Below are 18,775 nucleotides of genomic sequence, written 5' to 3'. Positions count from 1 at the left end.
CATGTGTTTTGCTAATCCCCACAACAAAGCCCTAGGAGCTCATGTTATTATCATAATTGAGGAAACGGAGACTTCCAGTGTTGAATGAAGACTGCACCATATCACACAGCCAACACTGTGTGATTTCAGAGTCAGGATTTGAACTCAGCTCTTAGCCACCACACTATACTGATGACCCTTTCCCAGTTCACAGGGAAAAAAATCAGGAAGATGGAGAGAATTTTCCAAATTTTTAGTTCCCCCATAGAATTTTTTTTAAACTCTAGTATATGTTACCACTTGCTTGCTAATAAATTCTAGCAGGTGACAAGATAAATGAGGAAGTAGCTAACTAGTATTAGTGAAAAATCTCAGAATTTTTGAGTCTTGAATAGACTTTTGAATATTTGACAGTCTTGGATGTTTGATATCATTTTATGCACACAAACTTGAAGTTTTTATGTTATGCAGTTTAGTAGTATGTTGTTCCTGATTTGTATGACAGAATATATGGCTGTTTCATGGGTGAGTCTTAGGTATTTTTCTAACTAATCAAATTGAGAATTCCTGGTACAGTAAAAACGAAAGAAAAATAGACACCTGGTTTGTAAAATAGTATTGAGTTTCTACTTGAAGAATGGATGGATTTAGATCAAGAAGAATGGAAAGGGAATGACCAAAAATATATATATATATAAAGTCTAGAGGAAGCTGAGTTGTCCTGGAGGCAGCAAGGAAGTCTGTGAAGCATTTGGAAGCTGGAAAGCGATGGGTATAGTATATTTAAAAATGTAGGGGCGCCTGGGTGGCTCAGTTGTTAGGCATCTGCCTTTGGCTTGGGTCATGATCCCAGGGTCCTGGGATAGAGCCCTATATCGGGCTCTCTGCTCAGCGGGAAGCCTGCTTCTCCCTCTCCCTCTCCCACTCCCCCTGCTTGTGTTCCCTCTCTCGCTGTGTCTCTGTCAAATAAATAAATAAAATCTTAAAAAAATAAAAATAAAATAAAAATGTATTAAGTTAAAAGCACCGTGTCAGTCTGATAGAACTTTCATAAAATGTCAGAATTGCTTTTATTATATATCTTAATTTTTGACAGAATTATTTTGTCTGATATGATGTGCTAGGATTTGATATTGCATTACATTTTGTATATAATTATATTCCGAAGTTGATGGAACCATTTATTTTTAATCTAGAAATATTCCCTGGACTTTTGAAGAAATAAAGAAAGCGAGTGAATGGGTAAGAAGAACTGAAGGACAATATCCATCTATCTGCCAACGGCTTGAATTGGGTCAAGATTGGGATTCTGCCACTAAACAGCTATTGGGGATCCAAACCATAAACACCACATCTCCTCTTCACAGAGTTCTTAATTACAGTCAAAGCTGAATCATCTGAAGTTGTATTTTAAACATTATTCATGCTTCCATGTATAAAATAATCAGGTATCAATAGATACCTATAATGAAGTTTAATTATGATTTTATTCAGTGTAGCACTCACTTTAATGAGAAACACAATTGATTATTTTAATGAACTAACAAGTGATAACAAAATATTACAATATTACAGATTTGTGTTTAAATATTTTAAGGTGATAGGAGACACATCTGGCTAGTCCTGGAGCCTCATTCCCTTCTCCCCTTTAAGGACTCTAGTAGAGAACTGGCCCAGCTGGACTTAGTAAGCTGGGGAGAAACAAGGTCTTTGGCTGATGTCAGTGTTCCTGGCATGCAATCCTGTTTCCAGGGCCCTGAGTATCCAGACCTTTGCCCTCAATATGCATGTGGTTCCTAGTCTATAGATCCCTTGATACATCTTTTTGTCACTTAGAGAAACTAGGTATCCCAAGCAATTCTTTCATGGATCTTGCTTTTGGTGTTGCCTCTAAAATCCTGAAGTCATCTAGATTTCCTCCTATGTTATCCTATAGAAGTTTTATGAATTTTGCATTTTACATTTTGGTCTATGATCCATTTTGAGTTATTTTTTATGAAAGCTGTAAGGTCACTGTCCACCTTCCTCCACACTATCACTTCCAGGCCATTACCTCTCTACCTTTATGTAAAAACCCTGGTTTGTTTTTGTTTTCTTGTTTTTTTAATTTAAATTCAATTAGCCAACATATCGTACATCATTAGTTTTTGATGTAGTGTTCAATGATTCATTAGTTGTGTATAACGCCCAGTGCTCATCATATCAGGTTTCTTTGAGATTCAGTCTTTTAGCTATCTTCCAACCTGTCCTTATTGCTGTGACTTGCCAAATGCCCAGTACCTACCCTCATTCACATAAGCTTCAGGATTTCCCTTTCTACTGCCAGTCCTGCCTTCATCTTGAGTGACTTCCATTATCCTGATGTGTGACCCTTCCTAATTCCCTGGACCTGAACTATAGCTATGTCTTGGCAAAATGTTTTGTGATACTCAAAGGATGGGAAACTTGTGAGGAGCTACCATGAGACCCTCTCCCATCCACCTCTCTATCTCCCTGAGAGGCAGACATAAGACTACTTCTCATCACCTCCCAGTTCTGAGGTGATATGAAGCTCAGAATACAGCTTCAGACTAAAATTCCTCCTAGCTGCATCTGGAATTAGCTCCTTGGCAGTGATGTGTCCCACAACTCACACTGCAATTATCTAGCTCTTCTTGGAGTGTGGGACAAGGACCAAAGGGAGCTGGCATCTTTGACTACTCTTCCTCTTGCTGTTTATACAAGTAATAAACCATCTAAATCTAAAATGGCTTGTTATGTCTTTATGGCTAAATCAATCAGGTCTTGCCCTTGGCCTTGTCTGCTTGTTTGCTTGACATAATCATCAAGATAACTCTTTTCTTGTTTTATTAGATTAAGGAATAAAAGATTGATAATACCGGGCGCCTGGGTGGCTCAGTTGGTTAAGCAACTGCCTTCGGCTCAGGTCATGATCCTGGAGTCCCTGGATCGAGTCCCACATCGGGCTCCCTGCTCGGCGGGGAGTCTGCTTCTCCCTCTGACCTTCCCCCCTCTCATGTGCTCTCTCTCTCATTCTCTCTCTCTCAAATAAATAAATAAAATCTTTAAAAAAAAAAAAAAGATTGATAATACCTAGTAGCAGAGTGTGTGAAGGTAAACAGACTTCCTTATGTTGTTACTGGAAACATATACAAGTAAAACAAAGTTTTGCAGTGTTTATCCAAATTTAAATCACTACCCTCCTTGACCTATAAATTTCACTAATAGGAATTCCACTTCTAGAAATTCATCTTGCCAAGATATGGACACACACACACACGCATATGTTATATACGCATATATGTGTGTGTGTGTGTATGCATATATATATTACAGTTGCAGAACAATGTGGAATAAAGCTCATTTAAAAATTATATAAATGGGTGTTTATACATGTACGAGATAAAAGTCTGTCATGTCATATTCCAAACTGGCTACCTTTGAGGAACAGGAACTTTATTTCTATCTTATATTATATATCTTATATTATTTCTATCTTATATATTCATTGTAAAAATTTTTACAGTGAACATATACTTAAATTTTTTATCTCAAAAATATATAAAAGTAGAGAAAATAGTATAATGAACATAAATTCCATCATTTAAAATATTTTGCCAAGTTTTTATAAATTTAGAACCGTCTTTTCTTCCCTTTTCTTTTGCTATTGACTTGTTAAAGAAACAAGGTCAATTGTCCTATAGTATGTCCCACATTCTGGATTTGTCTGATTGTTTCCATTTTTTCTTTCCCCATATTTCTTGTAAACTGGAAATTTGATCTAAGGTCCTGAATAGATTAAGGATCAGTATTTTTATCAATAGGAGTCATATAGTTTGGTTGTTCTACTTCTAGTAATGCTAACATTGATCAGTGCATTTTCCAATGTGAAGTTGTTTCTCCTACAACCAACAAATAGTCTGAAGAGATACTTTGACAGCCAGTTCCTCATCAATCTTTCACCTAACAGTTGCCTGAATCATTTCATGAAATATTGTGATTCTCTGTTTTCTTCTACGCTTGTTAACTGAAATTCTTCTGAAAAAAAAATGAGCTTTCCCCATCAACTAATGTTATTTGATTACAGCATTTTTAAAAACTTACTTTAAAAAGATATCTAATTATTAGAATTGTTGTGTGTCTTCCTTTATAGACTAAGTCTGTGCAGGGCAGAGAGACTGTTAAGAAAGAGACAACGGGCCCAAAATGGAGTTATCTGTGTCAACCCCCACATCAGCAAACCAAGACTTGATACCTAACCGAATTGCAGTTTCAGGCTCTTCTAGGAATATAATCTTCACCAGTAGTCTGGAATTTCCTGGTAGTACTGGTGAGGTAATCCTCTTGATAGACCCCAGCCTTCCCCCAAAGGACAGTGAATTTGCCTGAAATAATCCTTTCTTTTGTTTATGACTTCCTTGCCCTCCCCCTTTCTGTCATGAAAAGCCTGTCCTTTTCTGCATTTCTTTGGAGCTCCTTTCTATTTGCTAGATGGGATGCTGCCCCAGTCATTGAATAAAACCAGTAAGATCTTCAAATTTAATCAGCTGAATTTTAATACCATGCTCTATTGCTCTTTGTATATGCTCTTTGTAATGCTTAGTATAGTCATGCACAGGATGCATTTAGTAAGCTAAATAAATAATAAATCAATGAGCCCACTCAAGATCTGATGAGCCTCTTCATGATATGGAAAACAAAGGCAGAAGAAAAATTATTAAATTTCCTACTACTTACAGCCCATTGACAGACAAGTCCTTGAAACGGGCAGAGTGACATTCCTTTAGGGACTCACCTGCCTTGATGTTGATACTTTCCTAAGGGCAAAAGGCAATATTAGCCTGACCCTCCAGGATCCTGTAAGTCTTTAACATACAAAAATTCCTTTGGAAGCTTCATCTCTACCCCTGCAAGATATATGTTGGCACTCATCCCCCAAGCATATGACCCACCGATACACATCTGAAGGATCTCATAATAAATGACATTTCTCAACAATTGCTAGGCCCCTCAAGGTCCCGGAAACCCTGCTTCCAAATTCCTTAGAAACTTAAGCTATCCTCAACCCCCTCCCAACTTGAAAGCATATAATGACCCCAGCGCAGCTCTTGAACCCCACAGGTCCTGTCCCCATGCTTTAATAAAACCACCTTTTTGTACCAAAGATGTCTCAAAAATTCTTTCTTGGCCATAGGCTTTGAACCCTAACATCTTTCCTACATCATCCAAATGGATCTGCAGGATCATAGATGATTCTTTAGTTAATCTCAGAGTTAATCTGAAAGAGTTAATCTTATAAATTAAGTCCACCATTCAAAGAAACAAAAATAAAAAGCTCTTTGGGGCATCTGGCTGGCTCAGTGAGAAGACCTTGAAACTCTTGATCTTCAGTTTGTGAGTTTGAGCCCCATGTTGGGTGTAGAGATTACTTAAATAAATAAAACTTTAAAAGAAATTAAAAAAATTAAAAGTTCGTGGGGGCGCCTGGGTGGCACAGTCGATTTAAGCTGCTGCCTTCGGCCTAGGTCATGATCCCAGAGTCCTGGGATCCCTCTCCCCACTCATGCTCTCTCTCGCTATCTCTCTCTCTAATAAATAACTAAAATCTTTTAAAAAAATTAAAAGTGCACTACCATAAAGATTTTATTTGCAATTTAAAGTGAGAAAAATATTTTACCCTTAAGTGGATTATCCTAGCAACTTCGGGCGACCTATCTTTGTCAATCCTGGACAAAATACTTTTATCGCGTCCTCTGATATTTTCAATGCGGAAAAAAATATCCCAAGAACTTGGAAAACAATTGTTTTGGGCCTGTTACTTAAAAAATTTTTTTCCTAACTTTAAACAATACTAAGATATAAAAGCACTATGTTTGATTCTATCGTTCACACGCGTTAAACGAATCAAAATTACACATGCACGAATGGCCCGGCATCCCGTTCTGGCCCGCTCAGGTCTGGGCAGAAGGTGGGGGCTGCTTTCCTAGAAAGGCCCCCGTCGACACCGTCAGGAGCAACTGGAAGAGGGAAGAGACCCCGCGCAGCGTTTGGTCCCCTCAGGCGCTTGAGCTTCTCTTCCAGTCTGACTGCCGCGCTATGGTGTTCCCTGGCCGCCCCTTCCCAACACGGGAAGCTCCCGAGCCCGCCTCCGCCGCCTGTTCCCCACTCAGCGCTGGAGCCCCAACCTCTCCGAGGGTCCATGTCAGCCTCACTCCTTTCTCCCCCGCGCCCTGACAAGCCCCTCCCCGCCCCCCACGCCGTTCCCGCCCCACCCGCTAGGGGCTCCCAAACAGCCTTTCCGCTCCCCTCCCCAGTACCAGTGCCTACCTACCGATCCTCTCTCACGGCCCCATCCGCCCCGCCCTTCCGCTGGAGCGACCCCCCCCCTCGGCCCGCCCACCCGCTTCCCGTAGGCTCCGCGGGGCTCCAGCGCGCCCGCCTCGATGTGATTGGTTTCAGTGTGTGTCGCTCCAGGGTCTCGAGTCCGCCATTGGCTGGTTTCCCTCGCAGCGTCACGCTGCCAGAGTGGATTAGGGCCAAGTGCTGAGCGCGAAGAACCGCCGGGGTGTGTGTCGCAGCAGCTCTTCCTCGGCGGTTTGCTGGGCTCCTATTATGGCTGCGGTGGCGGCGGCGGCCGTTGCCGAGGGAGCGAGCATGAGTGCAGTTCCTGTTTCAGGTGCCGACAGCAATGGTGAGTCTCCTGAAGTCGAAGGAGAAGGTGTTGGAGCAGTGGACGAAGAGAAGGACGGAGCCACGAAAGGAGCGGAGGCAGTTGGAGACAGCGAGGAGGACGGAGAGGATGTGTTTGAGGTGGAAAAAATCCTGGACATGAAGACCGAGGGGGTACGTGTGCGCCGGGGGAGGCGAGGCTGGGCCTGCAGGGCTTGAAGTGGAGAAGCGGGGAGTGATGGGACTTCTGTGGAGGGTTGCGGCGCGAAGACGCAAAGCCCTCCCAGATTTCACGAGCTGGAAAAGACCAGCTTGTGCAGACACACGACGTAGGCGGGGGGAAAGGAACGTGACAGCCAGAGCCGACGCAAGCGTGCGAATCAGGGGAGCAGTGCATTGACATTCCTGAACGGACTTTTGGGCTGTGGCTGTGAGGGTACGTTTCAAGAAGTTTGAAAGGGTTGTGTGGCCCGGAGAGATGAAGCAGTTTCGGTTGCGGTGTGTGAGTGTCAAGGGTGCAGACAGTTGGTGAAGGATTTGTCATGGTCATCAATGTTTAGATACCGGATTGGGGCCACTGCTTTGTGCTGGAAAGGAGTGACTCTGGAATCGTGCTTCTCTTCATAGTCCAGTGTCCACGCCATCCTTTCAGTGTTTTTCAAAACCATGATCAATTTTCTGGTTTAAAATCTTTTGACATTCCTCTTCGCCCTCAGAACCTCTCCCAAGAGGGTGGGATTTAAAGGTTTTCAAAACCTGACCATTATCTTCCCTCTCTCCTTGTTTACTATGTGATTGTAACCACACAGTAACACTTGAAATTCTTCATCACACTATGCCTTGGCGCTTACTGTTCTCTCTCCTCCTTCTCAAGTCTTTCAGGTGTTACTCCCTGAGGGTCAGTTTCTCAGTGAAATCCTTTTTTGACCCTGATCCCTGCAGGGTGAGGTGCTTCTTCAACTATGCCGTTGTAACAATTTGTTCAGACCTGTTTCAGCACTTAAAGCATTATTCTTTATATGTTTGTGTCTCCTGCTAGGTTATAGGCTTCTTTAATAAAGGGAATATGATTTTTATTAATTTTTGTATCACTGGTACTCAATCCAGTGTCTAGTATGCAGTAAGTGCTTTGTGTATATCAGATTATTAAATGAGTGAATGAATCATTGACTGCAGGCTGGGTGAAGGAGAGTGGGTGGAAGGATGGACAGTAGGGAAACAGTTTATTTCAGTAGGTAAGGTCTCACATGGTAGTTGGGTCTCTGTATTTTTTTTATTGTCTGTTATTTTCTGTTTGTCATGTGCTACCTTGTGTTAATTTTTTTGTCTATTTAACAAACTTTTTTTTTAATCACATGCTGTGTGCTAGGTGCCGTGTTAGGTCCTGAGGATATAGAGATGAATTGTAGCATACATACACAGTTGCTGACACTGAAGAGTCTGTCTATTGGGAATAAATAATTGAAATCCAATGCCATTAATATTTTTGTTAGTTGCAATACAGTAAAGATAAGAACTTTATTTGGTGTAATTTTCCCAAATATATTACAAAAGCGCCTTGAGATGAGAGTAGAGCCAATCTTGGACTGTTTTGTATCCCCTGCATTTAACACAGTGCTTGGCACATAGCAAATATTTAGAAAAATATTTGGTTAGGGGAGTAATATCTTTAGAATTAAGGTGATTCACCTATTGGTATACTTTTTAAAATTTTTTTAAATTCATTTTAATTCCAATGTAATTAAATTCATACAATATTTAATATTCCTGGTCCCAAAAAATTGTAGGCACTGTACCCAAAGTCTCATATTCTAGTCAAAAGCGGATGAAACTAAGAAGCTTAAGTGTTTAAGGCAGTAAAGGAGGGTTATTTATATCACTTTAGTGATGTAAAGTTGGGTGAAAATTCTCGTTCTCAGGGCCTTGTATTTTTAGGTGCTTTTGAGAATGAGTGATTTATAAGATGAAAAGTATTAGCTCAGCAGAACAGGACTACATCGGTTACTTTTTAAGTACAGCTGAGTGAGCCAGCAGTTGGAAAACATAAGTGTCCTGATAGAGTTTTTGGCCTCCTTATAGTCTTAAGATCTATGGTGTTTCTGTTCACAAGCCGCCAGACTGTGGTATTCTGTTATTGACTAAGACAGTCATTATGATGAGTGTTGACTTGCAGGAATAGCATTAATTCTAAATTTATATATTAGCCATGTTCTTTCTTTTAGTTTATTGCTAAATGTAATTTTTTGTATGTTTTCAGAACAATTAAATGAATCCGACAGATCCTGGGGTTTTGGCTTCAATTTTGAATTGGAGTCATTTTTACATAATAAAAAGCTGGAACTTGTTAATATTTATGGGAATTTGATTTTTTTAGTGTACAAATAAATATTTTAATTATACAACTTAGTAAATTATCACAACGCCAACACCTGTGTAACCTCCACCCAAGTCAGAAAATATTAGACTGCCAGCCCTAGAAACCTCTTTTGAATCCGCTTTCACATTAGTATCCTCTTCCATCCCCCAAAATCACTGTCCTGAATTATTGTATGGTAATAGCTTTCTTGCTTTTCTTTGTAATTTTTCCACCTAAGGATGCATTCCTTGACACTTGAGTTTAGTTTTATCATAAAATATATAAAATAAATAAAAAGATTTTTATTTATTTACATTTATTTATTTTTAAAAAGATTTATTTATTTACTTGAGAGAGAGTGAGGGAAAGTACAGAGGGAGAGGGAGAAGCAGACTCCCTGCTGAGCAGGGAGCCCGATGGAGGACTCGATCCCAGGACCCTGAGATCATGACCTGAGCTGAAGGCAGATGCTTAACTGACTGAGCCACCCAGGTGCCCCTGTCAATTTTAAAGCAACACTAAACCCTGGGTGGCTCAGTTGGTTAAACATCCGACTCTGGATTTCAGCTCAGGTCTTGATCTCAGGGTCATGAGTTCAGGCCCCGAGTTGAGGAAGAAGGAAGATCACTGTCTTTGAGAGAGGAAGGATTTTTAGGAGAATGAGGTCATGTCTCCTCCATGACCATGAATTTTAAAACCTAATTTTGCCTTTCAGTCGACAAAGTATAAAATATTTACTGTGTGGCCAAAGTCTCCTGACTTTGGCTCTATAGCCACTTACAGAATTATTATTAAGCCATTCACACTTTTTCTTTAAAAAATTATGTAATGTGCCCAGTTTCACCACTGCTATTCAACACTGTGCTGTACTGTAAGTTCTAGCCAGAGCAGTTAGATAAAGGAAGAAGTAAAACTATATGCACAGATGACATGATTCTCTATATAGAAAATTCCAAAGAATTACAAGAAAATGACTAGATGTAATAAATGAATTCAGCAAACTTGAAGGGTACAAGAATAACATAATAAAAGGTTGTGTTTCTATATACATGTAATGCACAATCCAAAAAGGAATTTTTTCCCTTCCAGTTTTAATTTTAATTCAGTTAGTTGACATAGACATATAGTCTGATATTGTTTCAGGCGTAATATAGTTATTCAATACTTCCATACACCACACAGTGCTCATGACAGCAAGTGCATTCTTTAATGCCCATCACCTATTTAACCCATCCCCCCACCTTCCTCCCCTCTGGTAACCATCAGTTTGTTCTCTATAATTAATAGTCTGTTTTTTGATTTGTCTCAATCTCTCTTATTTTTTTTCCCTTTGCTTGTTTGTTTTCTTTATTAAATTCCACATATGAGTGAAATCATATGGTATTTGTCTTGTCTGATTTATTTTGCTTAACATTATTCTCTCTGGCTCCATCTGTGTCATCACAAATGGCAAGATTTCATTCTCTCTATGGCTGAATAATATGCCATTGCATATATGTGCCACATCTTCTTTATCCGTTCATCAGTCGATGGACACAACAGGCTATAAACATTGGGGTGCATGCATCTTTTTGAATTAGTGTTGTATTCCTTGGGTAAACACCCTGTAGTGTGATTGCTAGATCATAAGATAGTTCTGTTTTTAACTTGCCATTAGGTTTATATATAGCCTCTTCCACATATGGCAGTCTGTATTAAGTTGATGGTTGTTTAAGTTTGAACCCATTCTTTTCTCCTCCCCTCTCCACGTTTTTAGGTATATGTTAGGTATATTTTATATCCTTTGTGTGTGTGTGAGTTCCCTGGCTGATTTTTTACAGAAATACTCATTTTTACTGCTTTTGTATTTCATACCTTTATACTGTCACTTTTGGTCTCTCCTTTCTACTCCAAGAATCCCCTTTTATATTTCTTGCAGAGCTAATTTAAGGGTCTGGGAAACTTTTTTGTTTTGTCTGGGAAACTCTTTATCTCTCCTTCTACTCTGAATGATAGCCTTGCTGGATAGAGTATTCTTGGCTGCAGATTTTTCCCATTCAGCACACTGAAAATATCATGCCACTTTTTTCTGGCTTGCCAAATTTCTGCTGAAAAATCTCCTGTTAACCTTCTGGGCTTTCCCATGTAAGTTACCAAACTTCTTCTGTTTTGCTGCTTTTATGATTTTTTCTTTATCACTATATTTTGCAAATTTAATTACAATATGTCTTGGTGTGCATCTGCTTTGTTGATTTTGATTGGAGTTCTCTGTGCCTCCTGGTTCTGGATATTGGTTTCCTTCCCCAAATTAGGGAAGTTTTCAGATACTATTTCATTAAATAAATTTTCTGCCCCCTTTTCTCTCTCTTCTTCTGGGACTCCTATAATACAAATCTTGATTAATAGAGTCCCTAAGTTCCCTAAGTCTATTCTTGTTTTGTGTAATTTTTTTTCTCTTTTGTTCAGCTTGATTACTTTCCATTACTCTGTCTTCTAGGTTACTAATTCATTTCTCTGCTTCTTCCATCCTGCTATTCATTCCATCAAGCATGTTTCTCACTTCGTTTATTGAGCTCTTTATCTCTGCTATGTTATTCCTTATCTCTGTGTTAAGGGTATCACTCATGTTTTCCACTCTTTTCTCAAGTCTAGTGAGTATCCTTATGATCATTCCTTTAAATTCTCTATCAGGCATGTTACTTATATATGTTTCACTTAGATCTCTGGCTATGGCCTTGTCCTGTTCTTTCAATTTGGGATAAATTTCTCTGTCTCATTTTGTCTGTCTCTCTGTTTCTGTTAAGAAAGTCAGCTATGTCTTCTGCTCTTGAAAGTAGTGACTTTATGAAGAGGAGGTCCTGGTGTGCCCTGCAGTGCAGTGTCCCCTGTTCACCAGAACCTGGCACTTAGAGCAGGGTATCCTATGTGTGTTGTTTATACTTTGCTGTTGTGTCTGAGTTACTTTTCCTTTTAGTGTAGTCGTTTGCACTGACACTCTGCCTGTTGTGGGCTGTGCTTGCTCTCTGTGGTATTAGTGGGACCCAGGTAGGCCAGCTCTGAAGGGGCATGCACATCAGCGAGCTTGGGAGTGGGCTGGTGTTGTTACCAAAATTTGGGTTGGGTCAGCAGTCCTATGCTGGATCCCCTGAAGTACTGTGGTAGCTGGGGGCTGTGCATTGGGGTAGCAGGGGGTACAAGGCTGGGCATGGTGCATGAGAATGGCTGGGTATGGCTGGGCCCCAGCACACAATGGTGGGTGGGGGTGTGTGGCTGGGTGCAATGCACTGAGTGTGTGGGCGGGGTATGCGTGCCTTTAACAACTCCCTGAGCCCAAGGCTAGCAGGCTTAGAGTGGGCAAGTCCTGAGGAGAATTCATGGGCATAGCATACTGCTAGCAGGTCACGTAGCAAGTGTCTGTGCAGCTCCCCTTCCTGCACGTGGCCCTGTATTTATGCTGGCAGGTGGGGGAAGAAAATGGCACCATGATTTTCTTTGTTTTCAAAGTCCTCCAACATGGTCTGAAATCAGTATGAACAGATCTGTCTTCCATTTGCCCCGGTGTTCTTTTTTTTTTTTTAGATTTTCTTTATTTATTTGATAGAGAGAGAGCACAAGTAGGGGGAGTGCAGAGGGAGAGGGAGAAGCAGGCACCATGATGAACAGGGAACCCGACATGGGGCTTAATCCCAGGACCCTGGTATCATAACCAACTGAGCCACTCAGGCACCCCTGCCTGCCCCTGGTATTCTATAAACTGCTGTTTTTATATTGCCTCTCATGTTCCTGTCTCTTTACGGACATCAACCCAGCTATCACTCACCCTGGTGCCCATTGTAATACTGAAGTCAGCTGACTTTAAAGCTCCAGGCTCCAACGCCCACTGGTGTTACAAGTTCACAGAATTCATCTCCTCCAAACATTAAGGGGATTAGTCTTTCCCACGTGAGGTCCCTGGTGCAAGGACTTGTTTTTCTGCCCTGTTCTCACACACTGCTCCCTCACTCCTGCAGGCAGCCTCTCTGCACCTTTCTGACCTTTTAGACCTTTCAGATGCAGCTTCTTTATATTTAGTTGTGGAGTTTGTTCTGCCAGTCTTCAGATCACTTTCCAGTTTATTGTCTTGGATGTGGATGATATCTAGTTGTAAACATGGGACAGGGTGAATTCAGGGTCCTCCTACTCCACCATCTTCCTAAGCTCCTCCCAAAAAGGAAATTAAGAAAACAATTCCAATGGCGCCTGGGTGGCTCAGTCAGCTAAGCCGAAACTCTTAGTTTCGGCTCAGGTCATGATCTCATGGGGGTCGTGGGATTGAGCTCCCGTGTTGGGCTCAGGACTCAGGACTCAGTGGTGAGTCTGCTTGAAGAGTCTCTCCCTCTTCCCCTTTCCCAACCCATGCATGCACACACTCTCAAATAAATAAATCTTAAAAAAAAAAAAGTTCCATTAATAACAGCATCTAAAAGAATAAAATACTTTTTTTTCTTTAAAGATTTTATTCATTTGAAAGAGAGTGAGAGCTAGAGAGATCACAGAGGGAGAGGGAGAAGCAGACTGGCTGCTGAGTAGGGAGCCTGATGCAGGGCTCAATCCCAGGACCCTAAGATCATGACCCACGCCAAAAGCAAATGCTCAACTGACTGAGCCACCCAGGCGCCCCTGAAAGAACAAAATACTTAGGGGCCCCTGAGTGGCTCAGTCAGTTAAGCGTCTGCCTTCAGCTCAGGTCATGATCCCAGAGTCCTGGGATCAAGCCCCACATCAGGCTTCCTGCTCAGTGGGGAGTCTGCTTCTCCTTCTCCCTCTGTCTCTTCTCCTTGCTCTTGCTCTCTCTCTCTCAAATAAATAAACAAATTTTAAAAAAGAATAAAATAGGAATAAATTTAGCCGACAAGGTAAAAGACTTGCAAACTTACTACAAAGCTTCAGTGATCAAAACAGTGTGATACTGGCATAAGGACAGACGTAGAAAATCCAAAAATGAACCCATACATCTATGGCCTATTGATTTTTCATAATGGGTATCAAGTCCAATCAATAGGAAAACAAACTGCTGAAACAGCTGGATTTCCATATGCAAAAGAGGAAAGCTGGACCCTACCTCACACCTTATACAAAAATTAACTCAAAATAATGAAAGACCTAAATTTAAGAGGAAAACCATAAAATTCTTAGAAGGAAACGTAGGTGTAGATATTCAGGACCTTGGATTTGACAATGCAATCTTGGATATAACTCTAAAAACACAAACAAAAGAAAAAATAGGTAAAAGTACTTCATCAAAATTAAAAACTTTTTGTGTATCAAAGAACAGTATCAACATAGTGAAAAGGCAACCCACAGAACTGAAGAAAATATTTGCAAATCACATCTGACAAGGGATTAATATCCATAATATATAAACAACCCCTATAATTCAAAAACAACACAAAATTTTAAAAAACAACAAAAAAACAAGACAACCTACTTAAAAATGGGCAAAGGATTTGATTAAACATTTCTCTACAGATACATAAATGGCCAATAAGCGTATGAAAAGATGCTGAACATCCTTAGTCCTTAGGGAAATGCACATCAAAACCATGAGACACTACCTCACAACAGTTACTAGATGACTATAATAAAACAAACAAAAACATAGAAAACAAGTGTTTGTGAGAATGTGGAGAGATTAGATCCTTCTTATACTGATGGTGAGAATGTAAAATGGTAAAGCTACTCTGGAAAATAGTTTGGCTATTCTTTAGAAAGTTAAACAGAATTACCTCATGGCCCAGCAATTCTGCTCCTTGGTATATACCCAAAAGAACTGAAAACAGGAACTCAGACAGGTATTTGTTCAACCATGTCCAATAGAGCATTGTTCACAGTAGCCAATAAATGGAAAACAACCAAGTGTCTATCAGCAGGTGAATGAATAAACAAAATGTGGTGTGTGTGTGTATATATATATATATATATATACATACACAATGAAATATTATTCATTCTTAAAAGGGAAGGAAATTCTGACACATTCTGTAACATGAACCCCTGAAAACATTATGGTAGGTGAAATAAGCCAGAAGCAGAAGAACATATATTGCATGATTCCACTTACATGAAGTACCTAGAATAAGTAAATTCACAGAGACAGAAAGTAGAATGATGGATACCAGGGGCTCAGGGGAAGGGGAATTACTGTTTAATAGGGACAGTTTCAGTTTGGAAAGATGAAAAAGTTCTAGAGGTGGACAGTCATGATAACTGCATGTCTGTGTGAATGTACTTAATGCCATTTCTGTCTCTATGAATTTACCCTTAAAAATAGTTAAAATGGCAAATTTTAAGATACACATACCAAAAAACATATATAAAGCTACAATAAAATTTTAAAATTACCTTTTATGTCTTTTGCCCATTTTCTCATTTATAAGAATTTTTCTTTTTAATGTTTTATGGCTGTCAACTCTTAATCATATATATTCCAAATTTTTCCTTCTCCAAATTTCTAGTTTATTTTTTTGCTCAATACCCAATCTGACTGAGAAGCAGGAATATATGAAATAGTTTTCCACATGTACTGCAGAGCACCATACTAGCTTACACTTAACACCTACCTGATTTTATTCATACAGCCACTGAGGCAATAAGCTTTCCAAACCAAAGCCAAGTGCTGCTCCCTCCCCATTTACCCTTCAGCATGCCTACACTGCCTTTCAATCATTCTGTTACCTATAGAAAGACCAACATCAGCACCTAGTAGGATTGGAAACTAAGAAATAATGGGAAAAGAGTAGATTTAGATCAACTTTGAAAAGATAATCCTGAAAATCTCATGATTTTAAAATAATAACTAAGTCTAAATTGATACAGTTTTATGGTTCAGTTACATAATACGGTGAGGGGACAGTGCTTGTATCAGCTAAGAGTATATGTACATGCTTTTTAAGTAGGCTCCATGCTGTGCACTAGAATGTGTTAACCTGCATCCACCTTTGACATTTTACACACCATCCTCACAGTGTTGGATAATGTGCAGAAGCGCATTAAGTGCCCTTGGGTTTTAATTTCAGCTGAATTACTCTTTGGCTGTATAATTTTTTCTAGTTACTTTATCTAGAAGCTTCAGTTTCCTTCTCTATAAAATGAGTAATAGTACTTTACGGGGTTGTTGTAAAGATTAAAAGCTAATAAATGCCAAGATTTAGTCCATGCATGACAGATTATAAAACGCTTGATACAAATGTAATTCTTCTTTTGATTTGTTTTCAGCTATTTAAAAATGTAAAACCCATTCTTAACTCACAGGATGACCAAACCAAAATGGGTGGCAGGCCCTGCTACAGTTTGCTGACTTCTGATATACAGAGATGAGGTCTTTTATCTGGTGGAGATGTAAATTAGAGCATCTTTTCTGGAAATGTGTTTTCTGGCAGTGTGTTTTAACAGTGTTTAGGTGACTTTATTATTTGATCTCATTGATCTCTCTTTGGGGAATTTATTCTAGAGATCTGATCAAAGATGCACTAGAAGGTAACAGCTTTGCTTATGAAAACAAAAATCAGAAACAAAACAACCTTTGGTTTCCAAAGGGATAGTTTTTGTTGTGTTTTTTATTGTATTTAGAACCATCAGTAAAAATCATGTTTTTGAAAAATACTAAAACAAGAGGTGTTCCTTATCTAAGTGAAAAAAACAAAGTATTATACCAGTGTTTTAAACAATATATGTAAAATACATATTTATAATTACATTTGTAAATATAAAGGGTGAAGGAAATAGATGAAATTACTATCAATATCTATGGGTGATTTTTATTTTATTTTTTTTAAAGATTTTATTTATTTATTTGACAGAGATATAGCGAGAGAGGGAACACAAGCAGGGGGAGTAGGAGAGGGAGAGGCAGCCTCCCGCGGAGCAGGGAGTCCGATGCAGGGCTCGATCCCAGGACCCTGGGATCATGACCTGAGCCGAAGGCAGACGCTTAACGACTGAGCCACCCGGGCGCCCCTATGGGTGATTTTTAAAATATTTTTATTTTTTAAATTTTATTTACAATCAATTACCATGTAGTGTATTATTAGTTTCAGAGGTAGAGTTTAGTGATTCATCAGTTGTATATAACACCCAGTGCTCATTATATCAAGTGCCGTTCTTAATGCCCATCACCCAGTAATCCCATCCCCTCCCAGCAACCCTGTTTGTTTCCTGTAGTTCAGAATCTCTTACGGTTTGTCTCCCTTTCTGATTTTGTCTTATTTTATTTTTCCCTCCCTTCCCCTATGTTCATCTGTAAAATTCTACATATGAGTGAAATTGCATGATAATTGTCTTTCTCTGACTGACTTATTTCACTTAGTAAAATACCCTCTAGTTCCCTCATGTCATTGCAGATGGCAAGATTTCATTCTTTTTGATGGCTGAGTAATATTCCTGTGTGTGTGTGTGTGTGTGTGTGTGTGTGTGTGTGTGTGTACACATACACATCTTGATCCATTCATCTTGTTGATGGACATCTGGGGTCTTTCCATAGTTTGGCTGTTGTGGACATTGCTGCTATAAACACTGGGGTGTAGGTGCCACTTCCAATCACTATGTTTGTATCCTTTGGGTAAATACCTAGTAGTGTAATTGCTGGGTCATAGGGTAATTCTATTTTAACTTCTTGAGGAACCTTCATTCTGTTTTCCAGAGTGACTGCACCAGTTTGCATTCCCACCAACAATGTAAGAGGGTTCCCTTTTCTCTGCATCCTTGCCAACATCTGTTGTTTCCTGAGTTGTTAATTTCAGCCATTCTGACTGGTGTGAGGTGGTATCTCATTGTGGTTTTGATTTGTATTTCCCTGATGATGAGTGATGTTGAGCATTTTTTCATGTGTCTGTTGGCTATTTGTGTGTCTTCTTTGGAGAAATGTCTGTTCGTGTATTCTGCCCATTTCTTGATTGGATTATTTGTTTTTTGGGTGTTGAGTTTGGTAAATTCGTTATAGATTTTGGATACTAGCCCTTTATCTGATAAGACATTTGCAAATATCTTCCCCCATTCTGTTGGTTGTCTTTTAGTTTTGTTGATTGTTTCCTATCTTGATGAAGTCCCAATAGTTCATTTTTGCTTTTGTTTCCTTTGTCTCTGGAGACCTCTCTAGTAAGAAGTTTCTGCACCTGAGGTCAGAGACATTGCTGTCTGTGTTCTCCTTCAGGATTTTGATGGACTCCTATCTCACATTTAGGTCTTTCATCCATTTGTGTTTATTTTTGTGTATGATATAAGAAAATGGTCCAGTTTCATTCTTCTGCATGTGGCTGTCCAGTTTTCCCAACACCATTTGTTGAAGAGACTGTTTTTTTCTTTTTTTTTTTTTTTTAAGATTTTATTTATTTATTTGACAGAGAGAGACACAGCGAGAGAGGGAACACATGCAGGGGGAGTGGGAGAGGGAGAAGCAGGCTTCCCGCAGAGCAGGGAGCCCGATGTGGGGCTCGATCCCAGGACCGTGGGACCATGGCCTGAGCCAAAGGCAGACTCTTAATGACTGAGCCACCCCGGCGCCCGGAGACTGTTTTTTTCTATTGGATATTCTTTCCTGGTTTGTCAAAAATTAGTTGACCATAGAGTTAAGGGTCCATTTCTGGGTTCTCTATTCTATTCCACCGTCTTGATGATTACAGCTTTGTAATATAGTGATGTCCGGAATTGTGATGCCCCAGCTTTGGTTTTCTTTTTCAACATTCCTCTGGCGATTCGGGGTCTTTTCTGTTTCCGTACAAATTTTAGGATTGTTTGTTCTAGCTCTGTGAAAAATGA

The 18,775-nt window shown here is 39.7% G+C and overlaps 2 protein-coding genes and 1 long non-coding RNA gene across 14 annotated transcripts in view; 2 read left to right on the top strand and 1 right to left on the bottom strand.

Moving 5' to 3' along the window:
• Window positions 1-4,796, bottom strand: part of LOC113919513 — a 41,977-nt gene extending 37,181 nt beyond the window's left edge. The window contains exon 1 of the long non-coding RNA XR_003519042.1: window positions 4,775-4,796. This is a non-coding gene — a long non-coding RNA (uncharacterized LOC113919513). The remainder of the gene's footprint in view (window positions 1-4,774) is intronic.
• Window positions 1-5,152, top strand: part of PARP4 (poly(ADP-ribose) polymerase family member 4) — a 116,587-nt gene extending 111,435 nt beyond the window's left edge. For 6 of the 7 annotated variants that reach the window (XM_027588856.2, XM_027588855.2, XM_027588853.2 and 3 more), the window contains one exon: window positions 1,176-4,093. In XM_027588856.2, coding sequence (XP_027444657.1) covers window positions 1,176-1,371 — 196 coding nt within the window. In that variant the 3' untranslated portion in view covers window positions 1,372-4,093. Of the gene's footprint in view, window positions 1-1,175; window positions 4,094-4,132 lie in introns of those variants that run through there. The other variant, XM_027588852.2, reaches the window with a different exon arrangement.
• Window positions 5,153-6,501: 1,349 nt separating this feature from the next.
• MPHOSPH8 (M-phase phosphoprotein 8) overlaps window positions 6,502-18,775 on the top strand; it is a 52,511-nt gene continuing 40,237 nt past the window's right edge. For 3 of the 6 annotated variants that reach the window (XM_027588336.2, XM_027588334.2, XM_027588333.2), the window contains exon 1: window positions 6,503-6,822. In XM_027588336.2, coding sequence (XP_027444137.1) covers window positions 6,592-6,822 — 231 coding nt within the window. In that variant the 5' untranslated portion in view covers window positions 6,503-6,591. Of the gene's footprint in view, window positions 6,823-18,775 lie in introns of all 6 variants that reach the window. The other 3 variants (XM_027588335.2, XM_027588338.2, XM_027588337.2) reach the window with 3 other exon arrangements.

Source organism: Zalophus californianus, chromosome 3 (assembly GCF_009762305.2).
Source record: "Zalophus californianus isolate mZalCal1 chromosome 3, mZalCal1.pri.v2, whole genome shotgun sequence".
In the NCBI taxonomy this organism is placed as follows: domain Eukaryota; kingdom Metazoa; phylum Chordata; class Mammalia; order Carnivora; family Otariidae; genus Zalophus; species Zalophus californianus.
Note: the sequence above shows the minus strand (reverse complement) of the source record. Positions and strands in the feature narration are given on the sequence as shown.